The 22,740-nt window shown below is 37.3% G+C and overlaps 1 protein-coding gene across 3 annotated transcripts in view; it reads right to left on the reverse strand.

The window, feature by feature from the left end:
• The window catches only part of LOC126188292 (juvenile hormone esterase-like), a 546,097-nt gene that overhangs the window by 75,792 nt on the left and 447,565 nt on the right, over positions 1 to 22,740 (reverse strand). For all 3 annotated transcript variants that reach the window (XM_049929880.1, XM_049929879.1, XM_049929878.1), the window contains exon 11: positions 21,630 to 21,805. In XM_049929880.1, the coding sequence (XP_049785837.1) occupies positions 21,630 to 21,805 (176 nt within the window). The remainder of the gene's footprint in view (positions 1 to 21,629; positions 21,806 to 22,740) is intronic.

Here is a 22,740-nt window from a genome sequence, read left to right on the forward strand (position 1 = left end):
GTAGATCAGACAGCCCATGGGCGTCACCCATACATTTGGTAAAGAAAAAAGATGGGTTGTGGAGACCATGTGGCAATTACAGGAAGTTAAATGCATGTACTATACCAAATTGTTACCCAGTGCCTAATATTTGTGATTTCACAAATCAATTATCTGGGACAACGATCTTCAGCATTATTGATTGTAAAAAAGCTTATCACCAGATATTGGCAGCAGAAGAAGACATGCCGAAAACAGCAGTTACAATACATTTCAGTTTATTCAAGTATGTCTGAATGCCTTTCGGGTTAAAGAACACAGCTCAAACATGGCAACAATTTATTGATGAAGTGTCATAAGCATTTGAGAAGTCCATGAATGTCACCAGAAACTGATGGTTGGATTCCCAGTACTTTTCCCAGATTTGCTATGAAAACAATACAAGTAGTGCAACCTATTGAGAACAGACAGTGACACATACCCATTTGAAGCATAATAACAGAAATAATTGAAAAACCGACAGTTAATTACAAAACCAAATTATGAGGGAAGAAAGTTTAAAGTATTTTTGAAATTACTCAGTAGTCAAGCAGATGAAGCATAAGTGCCATCTATCAGGCTTTACAGAAATTACAGTTATGTAAGGGGCAGAATAATACAGAAAATTTATACCAACAGCTGTACAATTCAAAAATATCTACATGAAGGCAACTATAATGGTATGCATCTATGAGATTCGAATATAACAATGTTTCAGAACTAGATGCATAAAAATATAGTAACAAATAGAGAGATCGAAATTGTGTGAGTATTGCATTAAGACGACTGAAAAAATTATGTGACGTAATTGTGAGTGTTCATTGTTCAAACAGTAGAAAATCCAGGTTGGAATGTAACAATATTGTGATAAGGAAAGTTGCGATTCATGATATAGGGGAGATGCTGAGTAGCAGATAGGCACAACAAAAGGACCACACCTCAGTTGCCTGAGACTACAGTCATGTATGTGTGAGTTGCATTTGCGTTTGTGTGAGTCATCTAATTTTGATGAAGGCCTTACTGGCTGAAAGCTACGTTTGTGATAGTCCTTTTGTTGTGCCTATCGGTGACTCAGCATCCCCCCTGTAGGGTGAGAGGCCATCGTTCTTAGAAATATGCTTGAAAATCTCCAGCTCTTCAAGTTGGTACAGTCTATGGCTTTCCTTTTCTCTATGTAAAATGGAAATTTCTTTGATGCTTTTCAGTTTCTGATTCGAAATTAACAGAAGATCAGCAAAAGTGGAATTATGTGCACGGGTCCATCTTTTTCCCAATAAATATTGTTTATACCTGACACTAAAGAATCTTCCAATTTGTACTGTATAATAAACAGGACTTATGCAAATTATTGTTAGTGGGGAAGGAAACTTTGTGTCTATATTTTTTAATAAGCTGACGATGAATTTTATATAAAACAGGACCTAGAAATGGAATCAAGAAAACATTTTTGCATTTGTTATTGTCAGAAACTGAACTGATGCCTAACGTGGTTAATTTAGTGTCACTTTTAACTTTGAAGATTTAGTGTCAGTATTAACTTTGAAGGTCCTGTCAAATATTGAGGGTCATAGCTATTATTAACTGCAATAGTTTTTATTATATTCATCTCTTTATTGAGCTTGTCAAGTGACAAAGGTACAGAAACTGCACAATGAATGGCCAAATAGAAAAATGCTTTTTTATGGGAATGAGTATTCAGTACTCTAGCAAGCACAATTTGATCTGCATTAGTTGATTTTTGAAAAACACCAAAAGAAAGTCTGTCATTGTCAATAACAATGCTGAGGCCCAAGTACTTAAGCTGACGATCGTTATTTTGTAATTCACAAGTGAAGCAGATTTTTTCATGAAGACCATTGAAAATTTTAAAAATGCTGAATTCCTTACTAGGAACTACTGACTATGTTAAAAATTTCATCCACTTACTGAGTATATGACAAAATACCAAAATCAGCTGCAGAAAAATTATTGAAGAATTTATCTTCTAGTGAATTGATGAAAATGTTGGGTAAGATGCCTGCCAGTGGATTACCCATTGTCAGGCCATCAGGCTGATGGTATAGTTTTCTGTTGAAAACAAAATAATTGTATTTTACTAGTATTCTTAGCAAACGAATTCGGTCAGTGATTAACTCCTCAGAAATATATTTTTTGAAAGTATGTAGGTTTTTTTCAACAATGGTTGTAACAGGTACATTAGTATAAAGGCTCATAATATTTAATGAAAACAATTCATTACCTTGATCACACTGCAGATCTTTCACTTTTTGACTAGATTTTGACTATTGATGACAGAATAATTAATTTGAGAAACAAAGGATTTTTTATGTTATTGTGAAGAAACCTTGCACTGTTCATACTGTACTTCTCACAATCGGATGTATTGGATGGTGACTTTTATATACTTTAAACTGGGAATGTAATCTTGGGGCCCATGGATTCATACTAATAAGCTCTTTTTTATGAAATGGTGCAAGGAAATGCAATGGCTAGCCTAATTTGTTTTTGTATCATGGGAGTCGGATCCTCATCTAGCTCTCTAACATTAATCTCTTCCAAAAATTGTAATGGTTTAGACACCTATTTGTTTTAAGTAGCAACGATTATAACATTCCCTTTGTCAGACTTTGTTACAAAGGCATTGTTTTCTTTTAGCTTGACAGTAATAATTTTAATCAGTTTTTTATCATAATCATATTGGTAAGAGTTTTTAACTGCATGTTTCTCAAAAATACTACATACATCATGATCTACCCTCCTTTGTTGAGAAGTGTCCATTTTGATGCTATCAAGGCCTATTTTCAGACCTACAGCCTTACTTTCTACAAAATTTTCATCTGAGAGGTTAGGCATTACATTATATTTAAGCCATTTTTCCAACAAGGAAGTTTCTTCTGGTGTAAAATCTATTTTACTCTTATTAAGAATTCTTTCAAAATATTTATGTTCAGACCTTTGAAAACTTCTAACAACAGGCTTTTTTATAGGTAAAATGCTCTTAAGATTAGCCAGTTTCTTTTTGTGTCTTTTTGGAATACAATTCATATACTTATCCATTCCATCATTAATAAAATCCCAAAATGAATCAGTTTGAAAATTAAAATGCAAGCAAAAAATTTTAGAGAGTTCAAGATGCAAAACATAGGCCCCTTCATTTAATCTGTCCTTTTTCTTGTATAGAGTACTGATTTTGTAGGAAATAATTTTTTTGACCTAGATAGTGAAAGGTTTTTGGATCCTTCATACACTGACTGTTGTTAAGATAGGATTTAACATAACTTGGAAAAAGTCCATTTTCTTCACACTGCTTATTAAAATTAATAGCCATGCCCATGTTCAACAAATTTCTTCTTATGGGTTTGTACTCCGACACAGCGTTGGATACCCGGGGTGGTAGAAATCTTGCAGTTTTAAAGATGGCTGTTTCTCAGCAACTGTATACTATTTTCAAACATAGGAATTTACAGCCATCTGGTTGTGAATAATTGTTTGGTGCAGTTGACCCAGGTATAGTATTGCTATTGACAATGACAAACTTTTTTTCAGTATTTTTTGAAAAGCAACTAATACAGATCAAATTGTGCCCATTAGTTCAGTGGATCCTTAAGCCCACAAAAAAGCATTTCTCTATTCACCCATTCATTATGCAGTTTCTGTACCTTTGTCAACTGATAAGCTCAATAACGAGATAAATATAATAAAAACTTTTTTTTTTTGAAAGATATAACCACCCTTTATAGACACTCAAATGGCAGTTATATTTTTTAAAATTTTTTATATGAATGTGGCTCTATACAAAAGTAAAATCTTAATAAAAACTATCACAGTTAATAATGGCTGTGATCCCTTGATAGTTGACAAGAAGTGACCATGTTAGGCATCACTGCTATTTCTGACAGTAACGAGTGCAAAAATGTTTCCTCAATTCCATTTCTAGGCCCTGTTTCTTATAAAATTTATCATCTTCTTATTAAAAAATATGGACACAAAGTTACCTTCTCCACTTACAATAATTTGCAAAAAATTCTTATTCACAATCTCAAGTCCACAGTTGCTCCTATACACAATTCAGGAGTGCATAAAATTACTTGTGATACGTGCTCCATGGGACAAACTGGTAGATCTTTTAGTGGCCGATACAAAGAACATTTATTGGGAAAGAGAGGGACTAACGTACATAATTCCACTTTTGTTGATCATACATTAATTTATGGTCACAAACCAAAAAGTGTTGAAGAAATTTTCATTTTTCATAGAGAAAAGAAAGGTCATAGACTGGATGTACTTGAAGAGCTGGAGATTTTCTAAAAATGATGGCCTCATCCACAATGAACAGTTGCAGCTGCATAACAAAAAAATTTTCAATGGTTTTAATCCATTACTTGTAGAATTTCGATTTCTCTATATTTTACGGTATTTTTCAGCCTCTAGTTCATTATTTTATTCGAATCTCACAGATGTGTACTACCATAGTTGCCTTTATGTAAATATTTTTGGACTGTATACATTTTCTATATTATTCTGTGCTTTATGTAATAGTAACTTCTGTAAAGCCTAATGGATGGCTCTTACACTTCATGTGCTTGACTACTGTGTAATTTCAAAAATATGTTAAGCTTTCTTTTCTTGTAATTTGGTTGTATAATTAACTGTTGTTTCTTCAGTTATTTCTGTTACGATGTTTTAAATAAGCACATGTCACTGTCTGCACCTAAAAGGCAGTGTTACTTGTATTGTTTTTGTGGCAGTAATGTAAGATACTGAGCTGATCAGTCAGATGTTATTTGTACCTAGGCGTATGCACAAGGCTGGAACATATTTTATTTGACTTGAGTATAGTTGCTCCTAAATTCTGGCCATTGCTTTCTTGCAATGTAATTTTATGTAAGTAACCTTTTTACATCATGACAATTGTCATCTTATTTAATGTGTTTTTTGTCATACTTAATTTTTTGTGTATTATTTTATAGGGTTTCTCAAAATTTCATTCTGATGAAGACACCCTTAGTAGGTGTTGAAATGTAGGTCAATTGCACCAAACAGTTATTTGCTACTGGTTGGCTGTATATCTTTGAACATTTTGTAGAACACAATACTCACATTAACGTCATAACATGTCCAGTGGAAACAAAATAGTGTATCTAATAATAAAATGCATTCTTATATTTTTCATAAACAGAACCAATATATAAAATTCACATAAGTTTTATTTCCAGTTTCATATGAAACTGTAATTATGTTTTAAAATTGTTGTCATTGATGTTATTTGTATAATTTGTTCTGAAAATGCTTATACAAGAAGTATTTGATTGTGTATAGAACTCTTTGGATGTAAAGTTTAACATATTATACAATCGCTGAACTGCAACCTTTTGTATCTTTGCACTTGTTGATTTGTGTAACAAGTAGTTAGAAGAAGTCAGTGAGTTAATGGGGCATACAGCTAGTCTGTAAAGTAGTTTGGTTATGGTTGGAAGCAGATTGGTTGATGTTTGTAGCAATATAGAGTCTGATTTGTGCAATTTTGTGGAAATGTACAAGAAGTGAAGAATAAGGTAGCAGCAGTAAAAAAACAGGCCTTATCCTATTCATTGATATGACAATTATTGCTTCCAGTGAGCTATGAGCCACAGATTCTACATGGAGGAGCAAGAAGCAGATATTGAGTGACTCTCCTTGTTGCTAATTTACTAGTGCACGCACCAAGTGATGTAAGCTATAAAGGAGCACTTAATCAGAATTTTTATTTTTGATTGTTTTATATGACAAGAGTTGAGGATCCAGCTCACTGTTCAGTACCGAATGCAGACATAATATTCGAAACTGCCAGCAAAATGAACAATTTTCAGGAAGTAATTTTGTAAATGTATAGAAAGTGTCTTTCAATGTGAATTTACCATTCAAAGTGTTTCTGTGTCTTGATTCCAAAGTGTTCAAAGATTTTTCGTGTTATTTTATGTTAGCAAATGTTTTGAAAACTACTGTAGGATATCACTCAATGTAGTAAGATGGAAGAGCAGGAGGTCAATGTAATTTGGAGTAAATGTATCGGTATGAGATTCACTGTTCTCTAGTGAAAACAATGTGTGGTGAGTACTGCCTTCCCCAGCTGAGTGCTTGCAGACTTCTTTATCTGGTGAATGCCTTTGCACAGCCTTTTTTTTATAGCATTCTGTGCCTTAATCCAAGTTTCAAATCTAGATTTTATACTATGTATGGTTTTGTCTCACTTTACAGTTCAGTTCTGTTCTGAAATGATTATTTAATGGTAGTCAGTAGAGTTAAGAGTTGCTGTAACCGAAATAAGTACAGAATAACCTAACTGCTTCATAGACTCAAGTGCAACATCATAAATGAACATAATCACCAAACCATCATAGTCTATCTCTACACTACATACTGAATTCACTTATTGCTTCCATTGTATACCTCCTGTAGATTGCCATCAGTACTGAGGGGTAAAATTTCTATTATTTGTTCATCCTGCACCACATAGTCACTGTTAGCACACCTGATGAGATAAATTCACATTGGACACAATGGAATTCTACTGCGAGGTAAAATATATAATACTGGAGTTTGTGGAAGAAGCTAATTCTTGTGCAGCATCATTTCATTTACAGATAAAACATCTTCATGTAATGAATAATAGCTGAGAGAGTATGGAATATTTTTTATTATGTGTTACCTATTAGAAATAATAAAATACAAAAATTTTGCTATTTTCAATTTCAAACATACGTAAAATATTTGTTTCAATAATTAAAATTTTGTGTGTCAGTAAATATAAATAAGAACTACACCAACAGTTGAATTTCACTATAGGCCAATTATCACAATTTTGTGTGTTAAGGGGTATAGGTGGAGTATATGAGGATGCAAGCATATGTGTAAATGCTATTTCATGTTAAATTTGTTGAAAAATATTCTATCTGTGTTTGTATTTAAGAATGATAATGTTTCTGTAAATAACTGCAGAATCTTTTAATCTTAATGATGTATGGAGTAAAACAGCACATAAAGTATCAATACAGCAGTAGAAATAAATTGAATATCATTTCTTAAAAAAAAAAAAAAAAAAAAAAAAAAAAAAAAAAAAAAGAGAGAGAGTTTACTATCACAAACTGCCAGTTGTAGATGAGTTTGCCTTGTTGTAGCCTCTGAGACCTCCATAAATGACCATAGATGTTAATTCCCATAGTGCTCAGAGCCATCCATCCTCCATAAAAGAAACTGAAGTGAAATTGCCTCAATGTTGCCTATAGTAAAACAATGAGAAATGTTTAATGGCAATATTATGAAAAAGGTAGTTGCTACTCACTACATAATGGAGATGCTGAATTACAGATGCGCACAACAAAAAGTCTGCCAAACAAAGCTTTTGGTCAAACAGGCCTTCATCAGAACAAACAACATACACACACTCATGCAAATGCATCTCTCTCTCCCTCTCTCTCTCTCTCTCTCTCTCTCTCTCTCTCTCTCACACACACACACACACACACACACTAGTATATAGTAGACACACACTCATGCAAATACAACTCACATGACTGTGTGTGTGTGTGTGTGTGTGTGTGTGTGTGTGTGTGAGAGAGAGAGAGAGAGAGAGAGAGAGAGAGAGAGAGAGAGAGAGAGGTGGGGGTTGGGTTGTTTGAGGGAAGAGACCAAACAGCGAGGTCATCGGTCTCATCGGATTAGGAAAGGATGGGGAAGGAAGTCGGCCGTGCCCTTTCAAGGGAACCATCCCAGCATTTGCCTGGAGTGATTTAGGGAAATCACGGAAAACCTAAACCAGGATGGCTGGACGCGGGATTGAACCGTCGTCCTCCCGAATGCGAGTCCAGTGTGCTACCACTGCGCCACCTCGCTCGGTGAGAGAGAGAGAGAGAGAGAGAGAGAGAGAGAGAGAGAGGCAACAAAAAGCTATTCTAATCGGGGATGGGGAAAATACTGGACAGAATTAATCTCATTTTAGGAAGTCACCAAGTTGTCAGAGTAACTGATTAATACATTCAAGACCAGGATAGCATTGTGCAACAGGAGGTGCACTCTTAAGTTATTTTCTGAAGGAATTGACAGTACCAGGATTGGATTTTATGACCTGGGTAATCTGTTTCTGATCTTAGATGGTGGGTTAATTATGTACAGCAAAGGTTGCGGTGAAAATGGTGTGTATTGCTGTAAAGAGGCCACATCTAATCAAACACATTTTCCTCAGATACCAAAGGCGCATGGGAAGGAATGTTCAATATGAAAAGGACGATGACTGTCAAAATGTAAGCACTGTTGTTTGTTTGTAGGTTTAACTTGAACAGAGGTATGTAGCTGAGACTCCATGAGGTCAACATGAAGGAGAGTGACATGAGCCTTGGAATTGGATCACGTGAAATTTAACTAAGTGAATGTATATGCAGATTCAAAAAATTTTAACAGGTCAGCCTCACCATGAGTCCATATGGCAAAGATGTCATCAATGTATCTATAGGATCATGACAAATTACTATTTGTATTTTGGTGTGTCTGTAGCACATTTGCCATGGTAATGTTGGCATAACACCATTCTTATCTTAGGCATTTAACAAAAAAAGAAGGTTGTTACTTGACTGTCATTATAATTCAGTTTTCATTCTGTGTGAGATAAAAAAATAAACAAATGGAAAAGTACACGTTAAATTGTGTATTTTATTAACTAAGTGTGCTAAAAATTGGTGTCCCTCATGTGATTAGTGAGATGTAATTTCCGGTGAAATGTGGTTTTTTAAACTTGTTTCTGTCATATACTGTCTTTAAAAATACACAAAATGTCAACAGAAAATGTACACAAAAGAAGTAATCCTGAATATAAGATCAAAATTGATAAGATAAGCATTAAGGAACTGCAGTTAAGGACCAAGAAGCCAAACATCTGGTTTTGTCAGTCTAAAGCACAATTTACAATTGTTGGTATAGGTGCAGAGGTGACTAAATTTAACTATTTGCTTGCTCTACTGGGGCCAAAATATGTAGAAAATATATAGGATCTAATTACAAGTGGCTAGAACAATAAATATACTCTTGTGAAAGAATGAATTTTGAACATACACTCCTAGAAATTGAAATAAGAACACTGTGAATTCATTGTCCCAGGAAGGGGAAACTTTATTGACACATTCCTGGGGTCAGATACATCACATGATCACACTGACAGAACCACAGGCACATAGACACAGGCAACAGAGCATGCACAATGTCGGCACTAGTACAGTGTATATCCACCTTTCGCAGCAATGCAGGCTGCTATTCTCCCATGGAGACGATCGTAGAGATGCTGGATGTAGTCCTGTGGAACGGCTTGCCATGCCATTTCCACCTGGCGCCTCAGTTGGACCAGCGTTCGTGCTGGACGTGCAGACCGCATGAGACGACGCTTCATCCAGTCCCAAACATGCTCAATGGGGGACAGATCCGGAGATCTTGCTGGCCAGGGTAGTTGACTTACACCTTCTAGAGCATGTTGGGTGGCACGGGATACATGCGGACGTGCATTGTCCTGTTGGAACAGCAAGTTCCCTTGCCGGTCTAGGAATGGTAGAACGATGGGTTCGATGACGGTTTGGATGTACCGTGCACTATTCAGTGTCAAATTCAAGCTTTCGCAACAAACTGTTGCCTCATCAGGAAAGAGGGAAGGAGAGGGAAAGACGAAAGGATGTGGCTTTTAAGGGAGAGGGTAAGGAGTCATTCCAGTCCCGGGAGCAGAAAGACTTACCTTAGGGGGAAAAAAGGACGGGTATACACTCGCACACACACACATATCCATCCACACATATACAGACACAAGCAGACATATTTTCCCCCTAAGGTAAGTCTTTCCGCTCCCGGGACTGGAATGACTCCTTACCCTCTCCCTTAAAAGCCACATCCTTTCGTCTTTCCCTCTCCTTCCCTCTTTCCTGATGAGGCAACAGTTTGTTGCGAAAGCTTGAATTTTGTGTGTATGTTTGTGTTCGTTTGTGTGTCTGTCGACCTGCCAGCACTTTCATTTGGTAAGTCACATCGTCTTTGTTTTAGGTATATTTTTCCTTTGTGGAATGTTTCCTTCTATTATAACATTATTAACTTGCATTTCCAAAACAATAGAAACCATATTGAAAAACAGACTGCTGAAATGCTTAAATAAATACAACCTTCTATGGAATGAACAATTTGGTTTCAGTCCCACAGGAAGTACAGAGTCAGCTATAGCACAGTTTACAAAAGTTGTACTTGAAGCACTAGACACGAAAGAGAATCCAAGAAACATTTCTTTGGATCTATTGCAGGTATTTCACACAGTTTACCACAGAATTTTACTACACAAATTAAAGAAACTGGCACACCTGCCTAATATCATGTAGGGCCCCACAAGGATGCAGAAGTACTGTAACACAATGTGGCATGGATTCAACTAATGTCTGAAGTACTGCTAGAGGGAACTGACACCATGAATCCTGCAAGGATGTCCATAAATTTGTAAGAGTACAAGGGGATGGAGATCCCTTCTGAACAGCACATTGCAAGGCATCCCAGATATGCTCAATAATGTTCATGTCTGGGGTGTATTGTGGGCAGCACAAGTGTTTAAACACCAAAGAATGTTCCTGGAGTCACTCTAGCAATTTTGGATGTGTGGGGTGTCACATTGTGCTGCTGCAATTGCCCAAGTCCATTGTAATGCACAATAGACACGAATGGATGCAGGTGATCAGACAGGATGCTTATGTATGTGTCACCTGTCAGTCATATCTGGACATATCAGGGGTTGCATATCATTCCAACTGCGCACACCCCACACCATTACAGAGCCTCTACCAGCTTGAACCGTACCCTGCTGATGGGCGGGGTCCATGGATTTATGAGGTTGTCACCATAGCCATACATGTCCATCCACTCAATTGTTGTTGTCATGGTCTTCAGTCCAGAGAGTGGTTTGATGTAGCTCTCCATGCTACATGCTACTCTATCCTATGCAAGCTTCTTCATCTCCCAATACCTACAGCAAACTACATCCTTCAGAATATGCTTAGCGTATTCATCTCTTGGTCTCCCTCTACAATTTTAACCCTCCACACTGCCCTCCAAGACTAAATAGTTGATCCCCTGATGCCTCAGAACATGTCCTACCAGCCGACCCCTTCTTCTAGTCAGGCTGCACTACAAATTTCTCTTCTCTGCAGTTCTATTCAGTACCTCCTCATTAGCCATGTGGTCTACCCATCTAATCTTCAGCATTCTTCTGTAGCACCACATTTTGAAAGTTCTATTCTCTTCTTGTCTAAACTATTTATTGTCCATGTTTCACTTGCTCTCCACACAAATACGTTCAGAAATGACATCCTGACATTTAAATCTATACTCAATGTTAACAAACTTCTCTTCTTCAGAAATGCTTTCCTTGCCATTGCCAATCTACAATTTATATCCTCTCTACTTCAACCATCATCAGTTAGTTTGCTTCCCAAATAGCAAAATTAATTTACCACTTTAAGTGTCTCATTTCCTAATCTAATTCCCTCAGCATCACCTGATTTAATTCGACTACATTCCATTACCCTCATTTTGCTTTTGTTGATGTTGATCTTATATCCTCCTTTCAAGACACTGTCCATTCCATTCAGCTGCTCCTCCAGGTCCTTTGCTGTCTCTGACAGAATTACAATGTCATTGGCGAACCTCGAAGTTTTTATTTCTTCTCCATGGATTTGAATTCCTACACCGAATTTTTCTTTTGTTTCCTTTACTACTTGCTCAATCTACAGATTGAATAACATCAGGGATAGGCTACAACCCTGTCTCACTCCCTTCCCAACCACTGCTTCCCTTTCATGCCCCTTGACTCTTATGACTGCCATCTGGTTTCTGTACAAATTGTAAATAGCCTTTTCCTGCCTGTATTTTACCCTTGCCACTTTCAGCATTTTAAAGAGATTATTCCAGACAACATTGTCAAAAGCTTTCTCTAAGTCTACAAATGCTAGAAATGTAGGTTTGCCTTTCCTTAATCTATCTTCTAAGATAAGTTGTAGCATCAGTATTGCCTCACATGTTCCAACATTTCTACGAATCCAAACTGATCTTCCCCATGGTCGGCTTCTACCGGTTTTTCCATTCATCTGTAAAGAATTTGTGTTAGTATTTTGCATCCATGGCTTATTAAACTGATAGTTCGGTAAGTAATTTTCACATCTGTCAACACCTGCTTTGGGATTGGAATTATAATATTCTTCTTGAAGTCTGAGGGCATTTTGCTGATCTTATATATCTTGCTCACCAGATGGTAGAGTTTTGTCAGGGCTGGCTCTCCCAAGGCTATAAGTAGTTCTAATGGGATGTTGTCTACTCCCGGGGCCTTGTTTCGACTTAGATCTTCCAGTGCTCTGTCAAACTCTTCTCACAGTATCATATCTCCCATTTCACCTTCATCTACATGCTCTTCCATTTCCATAATATTGTCCTCAAGTACATCACCCTTGTATAGACTCTCTATATACTCCTTCCACCTTTCTGCTTTCCCTTCTTTGCTTGGAACTGGGTTTCCATCTGAGCTCTTGATGTTCATGCAAGTGGTTCTCTTTTCTCCAAAGGTTTCTTTAATTTTTCTGTAGGCAGTATCTGTCTTACCCCTAGTGAGATAAGCCTCTACATCCTTACATTTGTCCTCTAGCCATCCCTGCTTAGTCATTTTGCACTTCCTGTCAATCTCATTTTAGAGACATTTGTATTCGTTTTTGCCTGCTTCATCTACTGCATTTTTATATTTTCTCCTTTCATCAATTAAATTCAATATTTCTTCAGTTTCCCAAGGGTTTCTACTAGCCCTTGTCTTTTTACCTACTTGATCCTCTGCTGTCTTCACTACTTCATCTCTCAAAGCTCCCCTTTTTGCAGTTTCTTCAGTTTTAATCTACAGTTCATAACCAATAGATTGTGGTCAGAGTCCACATCTGCCCCTGGAAATGTTTTACAATTTAAAACCTGGTTCCTAAATCTCTGCCTTACAATTATATAATCTATCTGAAACCTTTCAGTATCTCCAGGCCTCTTCCATGTATACAAACTTCTTTCATGATTTGTGAACCAAGTGTTAGCTATGATTAAGTGATGCTCTGTGCAGAATTCTTCCAGGTGGCTTCCTCATTCATTCCATACCCCATTTCATATTCACCTACTATGTTTCCTTCTCTTCCTTTTCCTACTATCAAATTCCAGTCACCAATGACTTAAATTTTCGTCTCCTTTCACTATCTGAATAATTTATTTTACCTCATCATACATTTCATCAATGTCTTCATCATCTGCAGAGCTAGTTGGCATATAAATTTGTACTACTGTGGTAGGTGTGGGCTTCATGCTTATCTTGACCACAACAATGTGTTCACTATGCTGTTTGTAGTAGCTTACGTGCGCTCCTATTTTTTTAATTCAGTTTTAAACCTACTCCTGCATTACCCCTATTAGATTTTATATTTATAGTCCTGTAGTCACCTGACCAGAAGTTTTGTTCCTCCTGCCACTGAACTTCACTAATTCCCACTATATCTAACTTTAACCTATCCATTTCCCTTTTTAAATTTTACAACCTACCTGCCCTATTAAGGGCATTTGAAAATGAGACTTGTACAACCAGGCAACCTGTTTCCAGTCATCAACAGTCAACATTTGATGTTGACAGGCCCTGGCAAGGTGTAAAGGTATGTGTCATGCAGTCATCAAGGATACACAAGTGGGCCTTCAGCTTCGGAAGCCCATATTGATAATGTTTTGTTGAATAGTTTGCATGCTGACACTTGACGGCCCAGCATTGAATTCTGCAGCAATTTGCGGAAGGTCTGCACTTCTTTTATGGTGAATGATTCTCTTCAGTCGTTGTTGATGCTGTTCTTTCAGGATCTTTTTCCAGCTGCAATGACGTCGGAGATCTGACGTTTTACTGGATTCCTGATGTTCAAGGTACTCTCATAAAATGGTTGTATGGGAAATTCCCCACTTTATCACTACCTTGGGGATGCTGTGTCCCATTAATAGTGTGTCCCATTGCTCATGCACTGACTATAACACCACTTTCAAACTCATTTAAATCTTGAGAACCTGCCATTGTTGCAGCAGTAACTGTTCTAACAACTGTGCCAGACACTTGTTGTCTTATATAGATGTTTCTGACTGCAGAGCCATAGTCTTCCTGTTTACATGCCTTTGTATTTGAATTTGCATGGCTCAACCAGTTTCTTTGGTGCTTCAGTGTAGAAATATTAGGAATAAGGTGTATGACATGGAAATGATGTAAGCCATACTTGAAAAGCAGTGTGTAAAGGATTGAAATCTCACCTATTTCCAAAAGAATGGTAGTAAGACACTTATCAGATTCAAAATACATTAATATTGGTGTCCCCCAGGGAAGTGTATTGGGTCCAATCCTTTACCTTATATACATAAATGATTTCCCACAGAGCGTCAGGTGCAGTGAAAAAATACTATTTGCCAATGACAATGCTGTAATGATTACAGAAAAAATTCAGGTGTGTTAGCAGAAAAATCCAATGAAGCTCTCAGAGACATGGACAACTGGTCATTAAAGAATAGAGTAACTTTAAATGTGAAAAGGCAGACTGTATAAAAAGCCCAATGACACTATATTGAGAGTAAATAATGATGTACTAGATTTTGTATCTGAAACCAAGTTTTTGGGGAGGAATGGAGATTTGTCAATCATAATTGACAGAACATGTGAGAATTTTGGCAGGGAAGTGATCCTCAGCATGTTCTGCCCTGCATTTCAAGCCTCAAAATAGCCTACTTTGGATATATGCACTCAATCCTCAGTTATGGTATAATGATTTGGGGAATAAGTGTTGGGAACATACAGTTTATTTTCAAGATACCGAAATGAGCTGTAGGAATAGTAACAAACAGTTGCAACAGGGTACACTGTAAAGAATTATTCAAAAAGCTAGAAATTCTGGCAGTTCCGTGTCAATACATCTATCACAACATAATGTATATAAGAAAAAAATCTTAATCTGTGCACCACAAAGAGAAAAATACATGACCATGGAAACAAATCCGGACAGTGTTTGTATCTGAACAGAAGAGACAAGTAAAAAACCCAAAATAGTGTATTATACTATGGAATAAAATTGCACAATACACATCCACAAGAAATAAAAGATGCAAATGGTCCCCACACCTTTAGCCAAAGCTTAAAAAATATTTACTGAATAATAGCTACTAGACTGTAAATGAATATTTAAAATACAGGGTGTTCCATTTATATTATGACCGCCTGTGGAGTGCAATGGATGCCAGGCAGTGGGCGCTCCATTGCCCAGTGATCAGATGATGCGTTGCCCATCTACTGATGTGTTATGACATGACTCAAAATATAAGCAAATAAATTTTGTACCTGCCTATGTCATGGAAGGAGATACCAAAACTGCCTAGCATTATTTTCCATGCATTTTTGACACCCCTAATCAAGAAATTATTAATCACACAACGTAATTTTCTCTGAGAGATTGAATTAATTGATTCACGGATATTATCCTTGAGGTCCTCTATCATGTGAGGATTTGTTGTGTAAACTTTGTCCTTCAGTGCACCCCACAAATAAAAATCACACAGAGTTAAATCAGGACTTCTAGTGGGCCAGATATTGTTACTAATCATTCTTTCATTGAACACATCATGAACTGCATGCGAAGAAATACTGGCTATATGAGCCCTTGCCAAATCCTGTTGAAAAAATGCAGAGCTTCATTTTATTTTACTCAGTTCATTAAAAAACAGTCACAAAATGATTTGCATGTATCTTTCACTTGTAACTGTGTCATTAAAAAAACTGGGCCTATTATTCTGTCACAAATAACTGCACACCAAACCTCTACTTTCTGATCATGAAGGGGTTCCTCATGAAGCACTATAGTTCTATATGCTCTCCAAAGTCGACAGTTTTGGGAATTTACATACCCATGTAAATGGAACTAAGCCTTGTCTAAAAACAGAATGAAGTAAGGACCCACTTCACTGTCATGCACTTGTTTTGAAACCCATTCGCAAAACTTAGCCCAGTGTGGAGGACCATCAGGTTGAAGTTCATGTACTACTGATACTTTATAGGGCCTTAGCCCAAGCAGCTTAGCACCTCATTGTACAGAGGTGCACAATATTTGTGTTTGCTGTGCAAGACATCTAAGAGACTGTTTAGGAGAATTCCAGGCAGTATGCAATGCCATTGAGGCGAGCTTCTGTGAGCACTGTACATCATTGTTTATGCTTCTTGTGTTGAACATAACTTCCATTTCACAAAATTTATTCACTAATTTGTGAACCGCATCATGACTTTGAACTTGAACACCTGGAAACTTCTGTTCAAACAATTTCCAAACAGTATGAGCAGATGCTGTAATCACATAAGAATCATAAAGAAATACTCATTGTGGAATTGAATAATTTGCTCTTGCCATTGTTATGTTTGCAAACTTCACTGTTACACTTGTGATGCCTGTTTCGCTACTCAAATGACACTAGCTGACAAGGTGTGTATGTCTGTATGGCCTTCACGCTAAAATGCACAAAAAGGGGGGGGGGGCATAGTATGGTCCCACAAGACCCATTCGACTGGCAGCTGCAGCTTCCGTGGCTGGCCTGCAATTCCTCAGGCAGGCAGTTATCAGACAAATGGAGCATCTGATAATTATAGGTTGTAACTTAATGTTCATAAAAAACTGTACTGTGTAACGGTTTTGTAATATGATTAGAAAAGTAGAACTACCATATTTACTCGAATCTAAGCCACACTTTTTTCCAGTTTTTGCAATCCAAAAAACTGGCTGCGGCTTAGAATCGAGTGCAAAGTAAGCAGAAGTTCTGAAAAATGATGGTAGGAGCTGCCACAATTAACTTCTGCCGTCGAATATATGTAGCGCTACACAGGCATGTTTTGCAGGCACAACAATATATACTGGTGCTAAAACCTCTGTGTCAGTAAATAAATTAAAAAAAAAAAAAAAAAAATAGAAGATTAACTTTTTCCCTGCCACAAGTTTCAACCACTGCATTTTCATACATTATCCAATGAAGTAAATAGAAATTCCATATTGTTCATCTTTGAATGTAGCTGCCTTTCAAATATTCATAGCAACAAAAATAAATTTCTTTACACAAGGCTTTAGGATTGTTGCACGAGTCGATACACTGGGGCTCATTAAGATTTCATGTAACGGCACCTACTGCTTCGTGGAATTTTGTGAAGCGCTTGTTGGTGTTAGTAATGAAGCACTTTCATCATAGTGCCAAATTCAAGAGGGGAGTTATTTCTTTTGTGGAACAAAGTTCTAATCATGCTGCAGGTCTACAATACGGGATTGATGAGGGCAATGCAGGCAATGGCAACTACAGAGAGACAAATTACTTGAATGTTCAAGTAGCAAGAAAGGATTTAGTGGGTCAAAGTGTGGCTGATACCATGCACTAGAAGCGATTTTAAATGAATTTGTTAAGGAACAGTGTCAGAAATTCCTGCCTGTGAACGCAGAAATTTTAAAAATTGAGGCACGTGAAATTACTAGACAGCAAAAAATCAAAAATTTTAAGGCTAGTCGCCCCTGAATTGATCTGTTTATGAAGTGCTGGGGTTTTTCACTTCGGAGATGAACTTCAGTTGCACAGAAGCTGCCGAAAAATTAGGAAGCAAAACTTGTGGAATTTCAGCACTTCATAATTAGGCAGCACACAGAAAAACAATACCTTCTTGGTCAGATAGGACATGCCGTCAAATTATACGGTTGATGCCAAAGGAAAGAAAGACATAACTGTTCTTACATCAGGGAGTGAAAAACAGCGGATGTCCATCATTCTTGCTAGCACAGCAGATGGACATAAATTACCCCCATTCATAGTTTTCAAGTGGAAGACTTTACCGAAATTGGAAGTGTTTCCAAAAACTGTAATTGTACGAGCAAACGAAACTGGGTGGTTTTCGGAGGACATGGTGCTGGAATGGATTAGCTGTGTGTGGAATCATTGTCCTGGCACAATGCTTGGTTTATGCAGTCTGTTGGTATTAGATGCGAAACGCAGGCCATACAACACCTGCAGTAAAACAAAGATTAGAGGAAAGCAAAATGGACTTGGCAGTAATTCCAGGCAAGATGATGTCAATTCTGCAACCAATTGTCGTCTGTTTCAATAAACCATTTAAGGACAAGCTTAAACGCATGTACACAGACTGGGTTTGGAAAAGCGGTACACAACCGACTCTAACAGGATATGTAAAATGTGCAAGTTTGTCGCAAGTGTGCCAATGGATTTATGATGCATGGAAGTGCAATAAGCATTTAAAAAATATTCAATATCCAATGCACTAGATGGTATAGAGGATGATGCTCTGTATGAAGAAATGAGAAACAAAGAATCAAGCGATAGTGATTCAGAATCGTGACTGATATTTTAAAAATTTCGTATAAGATGTATTACAAACCTAATAAAATTTTGTTTTAAATTTCAGCCTTTAATTTATAAGTTATTTTCATTCTTATTTTATAAGTGTAGCTACTCTGCATTGCACAGGATAGAAAAGTGTGGAGAGCTGCATCAAACCAGACTACGGACTGAAGACAACAACAACACTCTCTGCATTTGAAGTCATCACTAAAAATCTACTACAAAAATCCAACTGGCAAGACTGTTTGGAATGTATGTCAATATGGCCAACTCTTATGTTCTGAATTTTTTCCTACCTATGACAAGAGATGGTTGCTAATAGGAACTTTTATGAATTGTGAATCACGTGCATATTCTCTTCACCATAAGGATAATACAAATGTAAACATTATACCATGTATACTTTCATGTCTGCTGCTATCTGATTTAAATCCTGTCTGCCTAATAAACTATGAAACAAGAGTGAGACAACAGCAATCGCGGAAGAATATACATATCGTGTCATGTTTTTATTCGTATTATTCTTATGCTGAATAGTGATACAGTCAGGAATGAAGCATGGCAACTGACTAGATTTTTAAATCTAAGATGACTAATTTCCATGCAGAATGTAATGTACTAAAGAGGCGTCTGCAAAGATTTTCAAACGGAGAAACATTTTCACTAAACTCTCGTTCAGAACACCTTCTATTGTATGCAGTCTATTATTTGGTTCTTGCTGATCATTATCAAAGAAAGTAGCAGTGTAAGTAACAACAAATAGCAGTCTATTGCCATTGTTTCACTAATGAGAGAGGCGCAAGCGATGACAGGTCGTAAACACTCATTATCAGAATGCGACAAACAATGCATGACACAGTACAGTAATGCATTTTCAGCTTAGAGTGATGCAACCACCTATAACAAAGAGAACAGCACTTATCAGATCAAAGCAAAATAAGTAATCGATTCAAACCAGATGAAGCAAGAGAAAGGGAAAGGGAACCCGTATACATATGGATGGAGCACCTGACACATAGCAATGGCTACATGGCAAAGCTTAACTGCTAAGCTTACGACTCAAACCAAACTACTGCAGCTGTATCTTCATCCATTCGGCCTGTCTCATGTTACAATGGACCAACTTTCTTTTGATTTGGAGGTGCAGTATAAAACTTTTCTCTGCCCTTGAATTTTGAGTCTCAAATTTCAGGTGCGGCTTAAATTCGAGTGCGGCTTAGATTCGAGTAAATATGATAAGTATAGGAGCTATAAATACTTTAAGAGGAATGTTCGTTTTAATAAGAAATATTATACAAATGTTTGACGACATCCATAGAATGTATATTGTTCTATGGATGAATAAATAAATCAGTCAATCAATTAAGCTGCTAGTGTCACCTGTTTGCTAAAGATTGAAATACTGGCAGACATTTTATTGTAGACAACAGTGCAGACTTGTCTGTTATACCAGTTTCAAAAGGCAAGAAAATTAAACTCTCTGACTTCAGTATGTGTTGTAAATGGGTCAAAGATAAAAACTTAACTTCCTGATCGAAGCTGTTAAACTATGATATATGGCTCAAATGCAATTTGAAGACAATTTGTACCAATAATGTAAGGAAAAGATAGACTGTCAGATGACACGTTAACTGGCAGACAGGCACAATGAAAACACACTTACACATTATCATTTGGCCAAAGCCTTTGCCAGAAAAGGAAACATACCCACATTCATCCACACAAGCAAGCACACTTCACACACTCATGACTGCCATCTCTGGCAGCTTGGACTGGACACCATTAAATTAAAAATTTTGGCAGAGGTAACCGCTGTGAATACTAAAGAGGCAGTAAGCTCACTCTGTGCAACACGCCAGTTTTCCAAACTTTTGAGAACAGTTCCTGCACTAACAAAACTATCCATAGTACCAAAGGGATTGAAGCATGAAGTGGAGCAGTAAATCACCATGCCCAGTGGTCCACCAGTATATAGTAAGGCTCACAGACTGAACCTACATAAATTTCAAATTGCTAAAAAAGTGTTTCAGGTTCTGTTAATTAATGGTATTATACACTGATCACAATCATGTGGGAAATTTAAGATTTCCTCTTCAATAAAAGGATGTACACTGGATGTGAATGCACTGTACACCTTATTTTCATAATTAATGCACATTAAATGAACACATTTTTAAACTTCACAGTACAACACAAATATGCAACCAGTCTCAACTAGCAAACACAAAGGTACGAAGATAAAATTGCTTTTACAAATGACTCTTAAATGTTAATGCTCACACTGTTTTGACTTGAGTTGGTCTTATTGACTGACGGAGTCACATTAGTCCCCCTCATTTTTGTGTTTTGAGGGCACAGCTTGGAAAAAACATGACATTATGTATGTTTGTTCTTCATTTTTTTATTTTTTTATTTTACCTTTTGCTCCCAATGTGTGATTTATTTTCTGCTTTTAGCTTTCATTGTTAAATTTCACTGTCTACAACTTATCATAAGCAGTGTAGAATTAGTTTCACCTACTATACTTGAGTGTTAGTGAAAAATTATCTGTCCTTACGAGACCAATTTTTCTTTTCTCTTTGGTCTGTAACTCTCTCTCTCTCTTTCTCATCTTGACAGTTTTTCCCCTTATAAACCCTTGTTTTAAGTTGACAAGTCTGGAATGTAAATCTGTTTTCTCAGTAGGTATGCATCAACCATCCACAGCTAACCATCTTTTAGTTTTTGTTAATTAAGCTTCTACTAAGCTATCTCGTATATTATCAACAGACTGTCCAACAGACTAAAATTTCTCCAACAACTTGCATTTCAGTGTTTCTGTGTGAGCTAAAAACCATTGTTAAATATGAGTATTTGTTCTTAAAACCAAGAATGTACAGTTTTCTCTTATATGTAATCTATGTAAACATACATATATTCTGTATGGATTACTAATGTCAATTTGTGAAATGATGCCTGTTGATTCCATTCAATCACCTGAAGAATGCTCATTTTGCTTCATCTAGAGATAAATCAGAGCACCACTTTCTTGATAACATACATATTCTCAATGTAAAAATCTGTGTACACCTCAACTTTAGCTCTTTCAGCATCCAAAATCAGATATGACTGTGTGTGGTTTTTTTTATAATGTTGTTCATATTTCTACTTACATATTCCATTTCCAGAAATTTGCAGGAATGGTACATCAGCTGAGTCTCCTGAAGCACAGTCTCCTCCAAGTCCAGCTTGGGGCCATACAATATCAGCAACATCTTGCCAGCAAATCTCATACTGATGTGGGGACTGCAAGCTGTGGAGGGCACTAGTCTGCAGTGGTGCTGGGTGCCTGAAACATATTTTGCCATCTTAAGTACCACTCTGCACAATGTCTGTGTTCCCTTAGACTGAGACCATTGGTTGTTAGTATTTACTGTTTACTGTATGCACCCTAGGTTTCTGACAGCTACTTTAATTATACTAAAATGTAGACTTTCACGGCCGGAAATATCATGTCCATTATAATTATCCGGGCTGTTATGCCGTGGTCGGTTGATGAATTTTGTCTCAATTCCCAACGTTTCGTCTCCGACTGTGGGAGACATCTTCAAGGAGGTCTGTAGGTTGATGGAAGGTCCAACACACCCACTGGCTCGCTACTGACTGCCGCTAAATTCCGTGTCCGCACGCTCCCGCGCCGCGGTGTGACATCACGTGTTTTGAAAACGTCAGTGCAATTGGTCGCTGTCCATCGCCGTCACCATCACCCAGTAGTGGACGGGTGGTACACATCTTTTTTAACACCGGCATCCATATACCGTTTAATTTCACGCCCTCCTCCTTTCGGTTGAAATTATTTGGTTGTTTAGCGATTTCGTTTGCTTCCCTGTAGAGCCTTTCGTAGTATCCACTTGTGGCCGCTAGTACTTGCGTCTCCTCGAAATGAATATTGTGGTTCCCTGGCTGGAAAGCATGCTCCGCAACAGCTGATCATTCCATTTCTCCTCTTCTACAATTTCCCTTGTGCTCTTCCAAGCGTTTAGAAACAGTTCTTTTAGTTGTACCCACATAAAAATCACCACAGCTGCATGGGATTCTATACACTCCAGCTTTTTCCAAAGGTATATCGCAAACCCATGCACACGGACCGTTATTTGCACCGGGATTTGAACGACCACCCACAACAGAAGCGGGGTGTTATCAAGACGTTAGCGGACAGAGCTAGAAATATTTGTGAACCTGAGTTGCTCGACGCTGAGATGGAACATCTCCATAATGCAGTAA

The sequence above is a fragment of the Schistocerca cancellata genome, chromosome 5, assembly GCF_023864275.1.
Source record: "Schistocerca cancellata isolate TAMUIC-IGC-003103 chromosome 5, iqSchCanc2.1, whole genome shotgun sequence".
In the NCBI taxonomy this organism is placed as follows: Eukaryota; Metazoa; Arthropoda; class Insecta; order Orthoptera; family Acrididae; genus Schistocerca; species Schistocerca cancellata.